Genomic DNA, 13,643 nt, shown 5'->3' on the forward strand with positions numbered 1-13,643 from the left:
TGCATACCACGCTGCTCAACAAGAAACTCAAACACATGGCCAATAGCGATGGAGTCTGGGTCTCAGACCATGCCTTTTCTGTTTCCTCGGCCTTCAGTGGAGAGGATTCTCCTTAGAGACCTGGACATGTTGCTCAGGGGTCAACCTGTGCAATCCATCATCTCCAGGCCAGCACGGCATGCGCCACCTCTGGCTCCTCCCATGCTCAGGGCACCCAGTCAACCTGGTTCTGCCCTGTCACCAGATGGACAGGTCACCAGATGGACAGGACGGAGGTGAACCCTCCTCCCCTTCCACAAGGCCGCCAGGAGGACCATGGCTACTTGTCCCTTTTCCCACACAGCCCCTTCCTTCTGTGCCAAGAGTAGAAAGCATCAGGCCTTGCTTTGTGAGGGACCCTCAGGAGTCCAGAGACATCTGAGCCCAGCTGTGCCAGAGACAAATGACAAGGCTGCAGTTCTGCTCTGAGTGGCCACCAGAGAGGACATAGGGTCACCCTGGGAGACTAGAATCTACCAAAGACAGGGCCAAAGGCGGAGAGAAGAGACCAACGAATGAAAGCAGCGTTTAAACACATGTTTCCAGCAGGCAGAATGTTGGGAAGACTTCTCTCCTCGGAGTCCCTTCCCCTGGTTTAGGACTATTTGTGCAAAGAAACATGTGTGAATGGGGTCAAGCGTGCTGGTTCCCAGGTAGGCACAGCCCAGTTCTCAGCTCCTAGGAGCCTCTGGGCTAAGGCGCCACTCTACTTGGACTGTACTACTAGGCCCCCAAAACGGGGGGAGCCGCCAGGGAAGGACTGATTCCATTTCAAACTGCATTCTGGTACTTGGTACTCCAGCACCACTGGCCAATCAATATTTAATGCTCGGAGGTTCTGACTCTGCGCGAGTCATGTCAGGGGACCTTGGGAGCCAATCTGCGCGAGCTTCTGGGTGATAATTATTCATGGGCTCCTGCCTCTTGCTCTTTCTCTCGCACGGTCCCACACTGCAGACTCAGTGCCTTATCCAGTCTTCTCTCGCGCTCTCTCGCTGCTGTCGCTGGACCCCTCGCCTTCGCCGCCGCTCCGCGTCTGCTCACCCCTGCAATGGCTAAAACAGCGATGGGTAAGGCAGCGCGCCTCGCGCTCCCCGAGCTTGACCTGGAGCCCACCCTCACCTTCCGTCTTAGAGCCTGGAAGGCATTAGGAGATATTCTATAGACAAAAAAGGCACGAAGGGTAACAGGAAACCGGGAAGGACTGTGCAGGGTGGGGGTTTGGGGAGAGCCCAGAGGAAGGGAGGGTCCTTGGACATCTAAAGCTAAGAATTTCTTTTTAAAAGTAGACGCAGGTAAGTTGCCTTCCCAGGGGCAGGGAATCATTATGTTGCTGTGTTTAAAATTAAGGCTCAGCGGGAGGGCGGGAGGAGGCTACCTTTAACATTTACCTTAAATGAGGTTAAGGGAAATTTTGGAAAGTGCTTTGTAACGTCCTTTATCTCTCATCTAGCAAGAAAGAAAGAGAAGGGAAGGAAGGAAGGAAGAGAGAGAGAGAGAAAGGGAGAAACTGAGGAAGAGAAAGGGGTGGGAGAAAGAAAAATGCAAAGTCAAAGCGGTCCCTTCTAGGCTCTTTGAAAGATGGGTGGAGACGAGGGGTGGGTGGAGAACAAACGGGCAGGTTGTGTGGTATTGTCTCAGGGGCTGGAGAAGCCGCTAGTCCTGGGGTGCGGTGCCGGGAGGGAAGGAGGGAGCAACCTCCTTTGTTTTGGGGGAAGGGAGGGGAAGGGGAAAGTCGGGAGGGCCAGGAGGGCTCGGGTGGGCAGCTGCAGTGGGGTGGGGGGGAGGGAGGGACAGCGGTTTCCCGGGCCCTGGGGTGGGGTTTCTTTGTGTGAGGAGGCAGGGTCCCTGGGGGAGGCACCTGCGGCTGGGCGCACAATGCGGAAGGCCCCACCCTGAGAGGAGCCTGCCGCCGCCCCACCCCCACCCCAGCCGGGAGCGTCCACTCCGGCGAATGGGGCGGGTGCGGAGGCAGCGGGACCCCCGGAGCCCAGCTCGCGGGGCAGCGCCACGCCCGCCCTGGGCCCCCTGACTCCGAGCCTGTGTTTGGGAGTGCGACCTGACCATTGTCCCCCGCCCCTTCCCACCCTGGCCTCATTGTTCTGTTTTACAGAGAGAGGAGGAAAGTGGGTTAACATTTTTCTTTTCAAAACCATGTTGCAAAGGGTGATTGGGCATGGACGCAGATAAAGGCTTTTTTAAACTCCTTTGATCGTTTTTGAGGAAAAGCTTCTGGAACCTACAGATGTGTATCTGTAATAATAGATACAAAAGAGATCAGCGGCTTCGATTGAGCCACGTGAAATATCCGTTCCGTAGGTCAGACCGGGCCAAATATTGGCAATTTTCACAGGCTCAGCCTAGACCAACGCTGCGTGGAGACGGAGCCCTAGCGCATCCAGGGCCTCCACCTCCAGCGGGCCTTGTGCCTGGAGCGCTCTCTGGTTCCCGGGCTCGGTGGCCCCGGTGGACAGCCAGGGAGGGGTCCGGGGTCGGTGGCTGGAAGCTGCCCTCCCGGGGGACCTGGTGGGGTGAGGCGTGGAGAAAAGCGGCGGGTGTGCCCGGGAAGCTCCGCCCTTGCCCCACCCTCGGCCGGGAGCTGGGACGAACTTGGGCTGCGTCTTGGCTGGGAAGGGAGGCGGAAGGGGAAAAGCGGGGGGGGGGGGGGGACGTTGAGGCTCTGCAGTCCTAGGGCCCCTTCTCCCCGCCCCCACCGCCTGGAGCTCCCGGGGCCGCTCCCTGCGCGCAGCCACCCGCCGCTCGGTCGGGGAGCCGCAGGGCCACACAAAGGCGCGGCCCCACCCCATTGGTGGGAGACCACAGAGGTGACCCCTGCCACGGGTGCGGGGAGGGTTCTGTCGCCTCGGCTGGCACAGCCCACAGAGCTGGGGACTCTTTCCACAGCCCAAGCCCACGGCCCACGCTCTGCTCCCCGGATTTCCAGGGGTGGGGACCTCTCGGGCAGTCTCCATAGGAGGGACCCCGCTCCGGGCGCGGCTCGGCCCCACCCCGCCCAGCTGGGGCTGGACCGCACGGCCGCCGGGAGGGGGCGCGCGTGGCGAGCCGGCGCGGGGAGCAGAGCCGCGCTGCAGAGCCCCCGCCGCGCCCTGCCCTCCTCCCCGCCCAGCCCCCCTCCCCGCCCCGAGCTGGGCGCCCCCGTGGGTGCCGCCCCCAGACCGGTGTCTGCGCAGTGTCCTAAGCTACCCCCTCTGCCCTAACCCAGGCTCCGCTGCAAGTCCCGGAAGGGTCTGAGGATGGGGGAGGGGAAGCTGGCTGTGCCTCGCTCCCGCGCCCAGCGGTTTTGCTGCAGGGGACGCGGCTAAAACCCCCGCTCGGCAGTGTTAGTGCTATTTCAATCATCGTCGTTATTATTTCATGATCCCGTGGCCTTACTTGTTCAGCAGGTTTGAATGACTGCATTGGGTTCAGGATTAACCCTTGTCGCACTCACTCTTCTTCCGCCTACCCTTCCCCACCCCTAACCCCCGCCCCACCCCAAAAAGAAATTCTGTCTGCAGTTGCTCATTTTCCGTTAGAAAGCAAACGTGTTTTCGGGTTTTCTCCAGATGATGTGTATGCCTGTGGGTCGGATATATGTGCGGGTGCTTGCTAAAGGCAGGGCTGTGTGCTAGAGATTGCTGGAAAATTCTCCCCAGAGCACCATGGCTGCAGCGGTGAACATATGCATGGATCACTGAGATAGGATCTTTGGCATGCATCCCATAAGATTACATCTATAAATACATAAATATAGGTTTTGCACAAAATCTTAACTCCCCCCCCCCAAAAAAAAAAAATCTGTTCTTCCCATTGCTGATTCTTGATACAGTCTCAATTCTGCGCAGAAACGTGGTTGGTGAAATGGTAGCCAGCGTGCCATTAATAAAAACCCCACCCAAATACCACAGCTCTGGATCCTTCTGCCATCAGCAAGCTGCGTCTGCAAAACATGAAGAAGCAGAGCCTCTGCACTATTAAAATAGTGGGTTTTGAAATCATTCCAGTTGCAAAGCATAATCGATCCATCGCCAGGGCGGATGCTCTTTCCTGATTCATGGAACAATTACTGTATTCAGCGTGGTTGCACTAGGCGCACAGAATACTCCCCATACCTTCTTAATGAAGTGGCACCTTCTAAATGGGTAGATAAGTAATAGAAATGAGAAGATCAGGGTTTGGTCAGGATTTCAGGATGAAATTGAATTGAATTAATCATATAGAAATATATACAGGGGTGGACAGAAATAGGTTTACAACTGTGAGTAAGCAAAACAGTTATTCTTTTATTATTTATTAATGTATTATTTTCCACATGAACAACTACTGTAAGCCTACTTTTGCCCATGTATGTATGTATGTATGTATGTATATCAGGTGAATAAGCTGAGCCTGCAGCAAGCATTATGTGACCTCTGTTAGCCCAATGCAGATCACTCGTGTGATGGTAAAAATTAATACACTGATGGTGTTTGCCTATGCATGTGTGCATGTTAAGATTCTCTGAAAGAAAGTCCAGTATATTTTTAAATAGTAATTAAGATGGGATGATTTGTAATATTGAGATCTAGAATTTTGTTTAGCCAAAACTCACAATGGTTTTGTGATGCAATTTACAGGTTTGTGGTGAATTATTCTAGCCTAAGGGAGAGGGGCATATTTTTACTGCTAGAAAAATTGCTTCTACCCTTAGTCACTAACATTTTTAGCAGGGTTTATCTGTTGCATTAAACACACTTTTACTTACTGTGGGGTTTTTCCTCATTATTAATGGATAGATTTGGAATAAACATTTTATCATTTGGCCCAATATGCATGCAGCATTTCACTCCGATTCAAGAATTGCTCTCAGCATGCCAGAAAGCTGAGTCACACAATAAAATACTTTTCCTCCCTATAATTTAGGATCAAAATAGTTTCTGAAATCTGTGAATATTCAGTAGTTGCTATTAATAATAATTTTAAGTTAAATCTGTACAATTAAAAAGTAAATGGAAGATGAATCAATTACATATTTAATTGGGGATATTTCTCATTAATAAATCCAGACCATCTTTAGAAAAAAAATCCTGATTTATCAATCACCACTGTTCTCACTCCAACAGTATGGGACTGACTATGTACCCTGTGGCTGGTTCCTCACTTGAAGCTGGTACGTACAGTGGCCTCCCCAAAGGTGGCTGCCGGCTCTGGGCGTGGCCACCCCAAGCCCCTGCAAGCTAACTCCAGCTCCAATTTCCTCTTTGGTTTTGGAAAAACACACATTACTCTGTGGTCACAGGATGTGTGACCTTATATGAATAATGTAAGAAATTTGTCAGACAAGGGGGAAAATAACAAACTAGCCACTGACCCAGATGTTTCCAGTACCAAGGCCAGTTCCCTTTCCTGGTTCTCTCAAATGGAAACTTTGGAATCTGCATTAACTTTTCCTCCCACTAGAGGGCAATCGAGTTCTCTAAAGAGGTAGATTAACCCACCTTCAAATACTTTTTTTTAAATGAAATATTTTTAATTGGCTTATTCGCTTGCTTATTTGCTACTTTAGTGTTATGCTTTACCCCAGTGGAATAAAAATGGTTGTGAGCCTGGTCAATTACAATGTATTCTCTTACAATTTTACTTTCTAGTTTCACTACATTGTGACTATAGTATCATTTATATTAATTTGGGGGGAGGTGGATAAATAGTAGAAAATGGTCCGTAATAATAAAAAAATTACTAGGAAAAAGAACGTATTAATGTTTAAACAAAAGAATAAGTTAAACAAAAACATTGTTTACTTATTCATTTATTTACAGTGTGCTTGACACACCTGAATGTCAGTGGCCACCTTTGCATTGGTAGGGAATTTCTTTCTCTTATATTTCATGTAATTATAATCCATCTGTAAAGTATTTGATAGTTTCATGTGACTGTGTTCCTCAAGCTTTAATGTGCATATGAATCACCTGTGATTTTCATTAAAATGTGAATTCTGATAGGAGATCTGGTTGAGACCAGACATTCTACATTCCTAACAAGCTCCCCGGATGCTGATTCTAACCACCAAACGCGTGAGTTTTAGAAACAGAAAATGTGTGCCATACACATCCCTTTCATAATCAGCTCTAGTATGATGCCTTCCCATTTTCAAATCCATGGCCAACTCTACAAAATATTTCACTTCCAAACTCACATGCTTAGGAAGTTCATTCTTCTGGAGTTACATGTTTTTTGCCATCAATCTCTCTTCATTGGATTTTTAAAATATATTCCTGTTGCAGGAATTAGGACTCAGCAACAGACCTTCAGGAGAAATGTCGAAAGGAGCATTTGGCTGTATCTGTGCATGTGTGTGCGCAGGCGTGTGTGTGTGTGCATGCATGTGTGTCTAAGAAAAAATGAATGTGGCTTGTGGCACAGTTGAGAAAGACTGATAAATCAGTATCCAGCATCGCTAGCTTACTGTTATTTACAAAACAATGAGTTCAACTTGGAAGTTTTTAGTTGTGGATTAATATACAAAGGTCTGAAACTCCATTTACCATACAACTGATTCATTGCAAATCCTCCTTCTACCGAAGCAATTAAAACAGAGGGTGCATCCTAGCTGGTTTGGCTCAGTGAAAGATTAACAACAATAAAAAAGCAGAGGGTGAGCTGCACTAACACTGCCTCTCGATGTGCCCCCTGCTCCCTGCTGACCAAAGCTCTCTGCCAGCATGTCTTCCTGGACGCCGCATGAGGAAGCCGATAGCTGAGTGTGGCTGCAGATCAGAACACAGGTTACCTGTGGCCTTTCTGTCTTCTTAAGCCAGGAAAGGACCCCCCTTTTGTCTCTTAACACTTTCTAAGAAAGTCAGGCCAGAGGGGAAATGGGTCTGCGAGGACCATCCGCAGAGACATCACACATCAGTCCTCGCCTGCAGTGGGTGGCTGCCCTGCAAACATGACCACATTCCTGGAAATGTTATCCTGCAAAACAATACTACACATGAAATACCTCCAATGAGAAATGCAATGCTTCCCAATAGGGTACCAAAAGCATCCCAGCTAAAACCGGCCAAGGAGTGGGGAGGGTATACTGTTATTCAGCGAAGTTGGATTAAGCCTTTCTCCATCCTTTGTTATTGTTGTTAACTGTTCACTTCAGGGTCTCTCAAAAGCTAGGAAACTTTCCATTTTGCAACATCTGGCCCATTAAAGAAAGAAGAAAATCCGCTGACACAACGGTAATGTGTGCCTCAGATGGTGGGCCCTGGCCCTGTGAGGCTGCAGGGCACCTCATGTGGAAAGAACAAAAGTCTCATCCTGACGACCTCGAAGACTGAGCCTAAACGTCTTGACTGGCCCTTTAACCAGCAATTTTACTGTGACATTGCTTTCTTCCAAGAATCACTTTTCTGGCACAAAGATTTCTATAACAAGTGACTTTTATTGATTGACTTAACCCTTTCATAACTTGTTAGGCACTGAACACCTTACACATATAACCTATGTTAACCATCCAATAATCCTTAAAAGTAGGTCATCTTACAGGTGGGGAAACTGAGGCACAGAGAGGTGAGGTGATTTGGCTACCAAGCTACCATAGTTTGTCAGATCCAGAATTTGGGCTCAGACCATCGGCTCCAGAATCTGCGCCTTTAACCAACACCAGATGCTCCTGGACCTGCTTCCTAGCGGGGTGATCCCACGGGAGGTCAAACCTGTGAAGCTGCCGTTCAGTTTCACAGGCCTGAGGTGGTCTCACCCCTTCTGAGCAGACTCACCTTGAAGAGGAAACACCTTCAAATTGATGACTAGTTTTAATAGCTCACCTGGGACTTTAAAATAATTGCCATGATTTGGGCTTTTAGGGAAAGAGTTAAGAGATCTCGGGGGGTTGCAATGTATGGAGCACGTGGTTCTCTGAATGGTGCGCTGAGAGGCAGCGGGGATTTCTGATGTGGACATGCTATGATGACCAGTTTCCGGGGAAAAATAAAATCTGGACGTAATCTAATCAGTATCATCTTGGATAATGCATTTCAAAATGGATCCTTCCATCGACCATAGATACCCAATTCTAATATTTTGTCTTATGAACTAAATCTAAGACTGAAAGAAATATGCATCCCAGGCATCCACATCTAATGCAATCGTTGGAATTGCTTCAGGTGCCTCCTGATGTGACTGCCTCTGAAGCAGGCAGGCGGCAGGCAGCCCCGGGAAGGCTGTGACACCCCGTGCAACGTTGTTTAATTACCTTAAATGAAGGCAGCGCGTCTCGTTTGTCAAGGAGACTCTCGCAGTGGAACCTGTGTTTGTATAACCCACTTTTCCTAGCCGTGATTAAAGATAACATTTTGTGTACACTCGTTCTTACAAAACACTTTTATGTGGCTGTAAAGGTTAATGAATGCATCCCAGCAACCCCTGTGCTCGTCATGCAAACAGCTTCGCCGGGAATTGTACTTAAGAGAAGAAGCCACATGTTATACTATCCAACCACAGCAAAAAAAATTAAGATTTTTCTTATTGGAAATTTTGCTGACCTCTAGGTTAAAATATTTACTGCTTCGAAAAAGTACAAAATTCCAAAAATTTGCTTTGTAATCAGCGTAGATCATTATGGTTCTTACATGGTACAGGAAGATACATTAAGAAGAACGTTCCTGGGAGTGATTTTTTTTTTAAGCAAAATCATTGCTAAAGCACCACCAGTTAGAGGGCTTATATGGCAGTTATTTGTCTGGAGCAGCCAGCTGTGCTTTTGATATCAGACTTTGTAGTCATCATTGCAACAAGGACTTCCTGTAACAATGACCATCAGTAATAAGAATCTGTCTGACTTCCAGCTGTTTGTCTTTACGGCAGGCTTAAAAGAAATGGATGCAATGTATCTAAACCTAGTCCCACAAACACGTGTATAGGAGAGCATTAAAGTTTCAATTTTAGCCTCCTACTCCCTCTTCTGGAAGTTTTCCGCCCCCCCCCCCTACAAACTGCAGCCATATTAATTTCACTCAACAAACCTACTCATTGTAAACCTAAAGAGTAATCTTCCCCTTGGACTTCCTAGTGGATAGAAACCAAACTCCTAAGGCAGAGCTCCACTTAGAACATATTGGCTGTTGCAAAGCTGAGACCAGAGAATCTCATGAAGCTCTCACTGTTCTCACCTCCAGACTAATGGGAGGGGCCCCAGCCATCTCAGGCTGTGGACCCAGCTGGGGAGACTGGTGCCTCCCTGGGGACCTGCTTCAGAACATACACTGAGTGGCCAGATTATTATGATCTCTGAACGCATAATAATTTGGCCACTCAGTGAATATCCTATATAATAAAAGGCTAATATGCAAATTGTCCCCTCACCAGGAGTTCGACCAGCAGGCAGGCTGGCCAACCGCCCATGTCCCCTCCCCCTGGCCAGGCTGGCCGGACCCCACCCATGCACGAATTCATGCACCAGGCCTCTAATACACACACACACACACACACACACACACACACACACACACACACACACGTGCGCGCACTGAGTGGCCAGATTATTATGCGTTCAGAGATCATAATAATCTGGCCACTCAGTGTAATTGTCTTTATTACTGCCTAGAGCTTTTTATTCCCAACACTGGCATCTATTGCTGTTATTTAAGTCCTAGTTTATCTGAGAAGTGCCAATTAGCATCCTTCACACTATCATTGTTCAAAAACACAAAAAATTACCAGAGTCAATGCTAGTCTTTTGATGCACATTATACATGATCCAAGACTCCTGTCACTTTAAAAATCATCTTTTCATTGAACTTGAGGGCTACATTTTCCTTTTATAGTTTTTTTAAAAGAGCAGACAAACACAGAAGATTGAAAAAATGTTCAAAAGGAAAAATTAGGTAGCATGATCTACCTATATTAGACCTTGTAGTTCTTAGAAAAAATCTTTTTAATCTTCACATAATGCCTAGGAGATGGGCATAGTACACAGGTTACTCTGTCTTAAAATGAAACAAATGTGAAAGTGGTTCAGATTTTCCAGGCACCACATAAATTCGAGGGGTTCATTTTTCATTATCAGTTAGGCGGAATGACTGGATATTTTACTCATGAAAACCCCAATGCGCATGCATTCAGAGTGGGTAACGGGGAGCAAGGAGCACAGTCAGAAGCGGAGTCGTTTGCTTTTTTAAAAATACTTCCCAAATAATAAAAATTGAGCCCTGGCCTGTGTGCTCAGTGGTCTGGGCTTTGGCCTGTGGACAGAGGGTCTCGGGTTTGATTCCCAGTCAAGGACAAGTACCTGGGTTGCAGGCTCCATCCTTGGCCCCAGTCGGGGTGTGTGTGGGAGGCAACCAATCACTGTGTCTGTCATCAATGTTTTCCTTTCTCTCTTTCCCCTTCCCTTCCACTCTCTTAAAATCAATGGGGAAAAAATGCTCTGGTGGCGACTAACAAAAAATCATAAATTTAAAAAAGTGGAAATACAAGTTGAGTGGCTTGTTCAGACAAGAGTGTTTGATATTTTGAAGGGCTTGTACTTAGGTTCAACTTAAAATTCTTCTGTAAAATTCTTCTTTTTTTAAAAAAACAACATTGACTGAGAAGAAGCAATAACTCATCCAAAGTTCTATTATAGCGCTAGCCAATATGGCTCAGTGGATAGAGTGTCGGCCTGTGGACCAAAAGGGTCCCGGGTTCGATTCCCATCAAGGGCACATATCTCAGTTGCAGGCTCCTCCCTGGCCCAGGCCCTGGTCAGGGCTTGTGCAGGAGGCAACCAATCGATGTGCTTCTCTCACATTGATGTTTCTCTCTGTCTTTCCCTCTCTCTTCCACTCTCCCTAAAAATCAATGGAAAAATATCCTCGGGTGAGGAGTTCTATTACAGTCAGTCCCCACTAACTTCCCCCCAAACCAACCTTCTTTAAGGGAAGGTGGCAGCAGCCAAGTGGAGAGAATTGCTGGGAAAAGCCTCAGCAAGCAGACGCAGAAAACGGAAGAAGGCAGACAAGCCGACGTAAAACTCAGTACAGTTTTCTTCTGGCTCCAAGTTTGCTCCTGGCCCACGTCACCTTGACATTCTCTGCTCTCCGAGTCCCCCCCGAGCCACTGCACAAGCCAAGAACCAGGACCAGACAGACGGTCAAGTGCACGAGAGGCTTGGCTTAAAGCTCATCCAGAAGTTACAAACAAGGAAAAGCTCGGTGATCAGGAGATACTTTCAACAATAAAGATTGTGTTTTGTGTGTTTTTTTAAATCAGTACTAATAAATTCCACCAAAAATGGTCAGGTCAGGGAACATTACTATTCCATGTAAGGGAGAGTTACCCTGCTTCCCTATTCACTACCTGATAATCCTTGAGCAAATTATCATTTCTGGACCACAGGTGTCTCAGTTCTGAAAGGGGGAAAATAATACCACCTAAACCACTCAGCTGTTAAGAGGATTAAATAATAACTAAATGATAAGCACTTTGTAATAAAAATATTAATCCCCTTTCTAGACCCCTTATGAGTGATGGAAACACTAAATAAAAATATTAATTTAAAGTAAAAATCTAGCCCTGGCCAGTGAGGCTCCGTTGGTTTGGCATCATCCTGTGCACCGAAATGTTGGGGGTTCAATTCCCAGTCAGGGCACATGCCTGGGTTGTGGGTTCGATCCCCGGTTGGGGTGTGTACTCGAGGCAACTAGTAGATGTTTTGTTCTCACATTCAGATTTCTCTCTCCCTCCCTCTCCCTCCTCTCTAAAATCAATAAAACCATCTTTTTATAAATGTTTTCATAAATAAAGTAAAATTTTAAATTATTTGAGATATCTTTGACATATAACATTAGTTTCATGTATATTACATGATGAATATTTGTATATGTTTTAATAAATTCTAATACTTTGTGAATTTCCACATGTAATAACAAATCTGCTAGAAATTACTTAGGATTTAGGAACTGATCACTACTCAATTCCTTGTGATAGAGGGAGAACTGATATTTATTTTTTAAAAATATATTTTTTATTGATTTCAGAGAGGGAGAAAGAGACAGAAGCATCAATGATGAGAGAGAATGATTGATCGGCTGTGTCCTGCATGCCCCACACTGAAGATTGAACCTGGAACACAGGCATGTGCCCTGACTGGGAATTGAAACATGACCTCCTGGTTCATAGATCAATGCTCAACCACTAAGCCATGCTGGCCAGGCTAATATTATATTTATGATGCAGCTGCCAATATAGTGTATCTCTAAGACAAATCCATTCTGGGTAATGTCAGAATTAAAAGCACATTTCTCCTGCATTTATTGCTCATCTTATATTTTTCTGTCATATTTTGTATGTCATCCCACTTTAAGTATGTACATCTATAATAATAAAAGTATAATATGCTAATTAGACCAGACAGCCGAATGACCTTTCAGATGACCTTCTGGATGAAGCCAGGGCTGCAAGGGCCAAGCCCCTTGCACAAATTTCGTGCATCAGGCCTCTGGTGTATATAATTGACAGTTTCAATAAAAACAGTTTCAATGAAACTGACCCTTCTCACCTACCCAGTAAGGCTCATCAACATAAAATGTCACATTTAGTAGAAATAAAAACTAATTCCAGAATTATTAAAATGTAGAAGTCTCCTGAAGAGCAGGAAAGGGGGAATTATAGCACACACACACACACATACACACACACACACAGTCTCTGAATCTTAAAATCATATTAAACCATCCATTTCACTAAAATCCCATACCGCTTGGCTGTTATCACCTCCTTCCTGCCTCTCCAGTCTCCTCCCTGCCTGGATCTCTCCTGCCCCCTACTTCCCTTTTCAACACCCTTCCTTCAGCTACATCATTTCTTTCACAGGCATTTTCTTCTCTAGATCTTCCTCCCCTCAACCCATTAGTAGATACCCATGAGGAAGATCCTAGAACCAAACACTGCAAATAGAATGTTCCTTAGATGACTATAGTGGGGAAAGGATATGAATTCTCAGAATTCAGTATTATTTCTGAGTCTTTCATGAAAGTAACACCTCAATTAACAGTGTTTCTGGTACCAATCAAAAAAATCTATGTTAGCAGAATCTAATTGTTAGAATAAGAAAGATATCTTGAGAAATCATTAGTATTCACGCATCTGGCACCTGACTTTCCAAAGGCTTAAGGGAGACAGTTGACTACGGATATAAAAAAAGCATTTTAACTTTGGTTTTGCCTCCAAAATATCAATTCACATACATGTATGGTACACAAACTAGGAACTACCTTTATGACAAATACAGATAAATTATAGAAATATGTGATTACATTTACAAGTACAGTAGAGTCCTTGTTCCAATTTGATATTGTGGATGATAATAATCTAGAGATTAAAAGTACTCTATATTGTTTCACAATTTACGCCATCAAATACAGATAAGATAGACAACCACTTTCTCAGGAATATGAGATGATGACATCAGAGGAGCTTCATCTTAAGGCATCGATACAGTTTAAATCCTCCCAAGGTCATAATATATTGCCCTGGGAGGGGAGCTCAGCCTTAAAGAAAATTTAGACATCTCTTCACTAAAAAAAAAAAAAATCTAGGAAGGTTTTGAAATGCCTTGCCAACACTCAAGAGAGAGAAAAGAGTGGCATTGC

The 13,643-nt window shown here is 45.8% G+C and overlaps 1 protein-coding gene across 1 annotated transcript in view; it reads left to right on the top strand.

Annotated features, from left to right (window-relative positions):
• Nucleotides 1–819: 819 nt before the first annotated feature.
• STMN2 (stathmin 2) overlaps nt 820–13,643 on the top strand; it is a 36,182-nt gene continuing 23,358 nt past the window's right edge. The window contains exon 1 of the mRNA XM_080646213.1: nt 820–1,109. Coding sequence (XP_080502339.1) covers nt 1,091–1,109 — 19 coding nt within the window. The 5' untranslated portion in view covers nt 820–1,090. The remainder of the gene's footprint in view (nt 1,110–13,643) is intronic.

This window comes from Plecotus auritus (genome assembly GCF_963455305.1).
Source record: "Plecotus auritus genome assembly, chromosome: 11".
NCBI classification, from domain to species: domain Eukaryota; kingdom Metazoa; phylum Chordata; class Mammalia; order Chiroptera; family Vespertilionidae; genus Plecotus; species Plecotus auritus.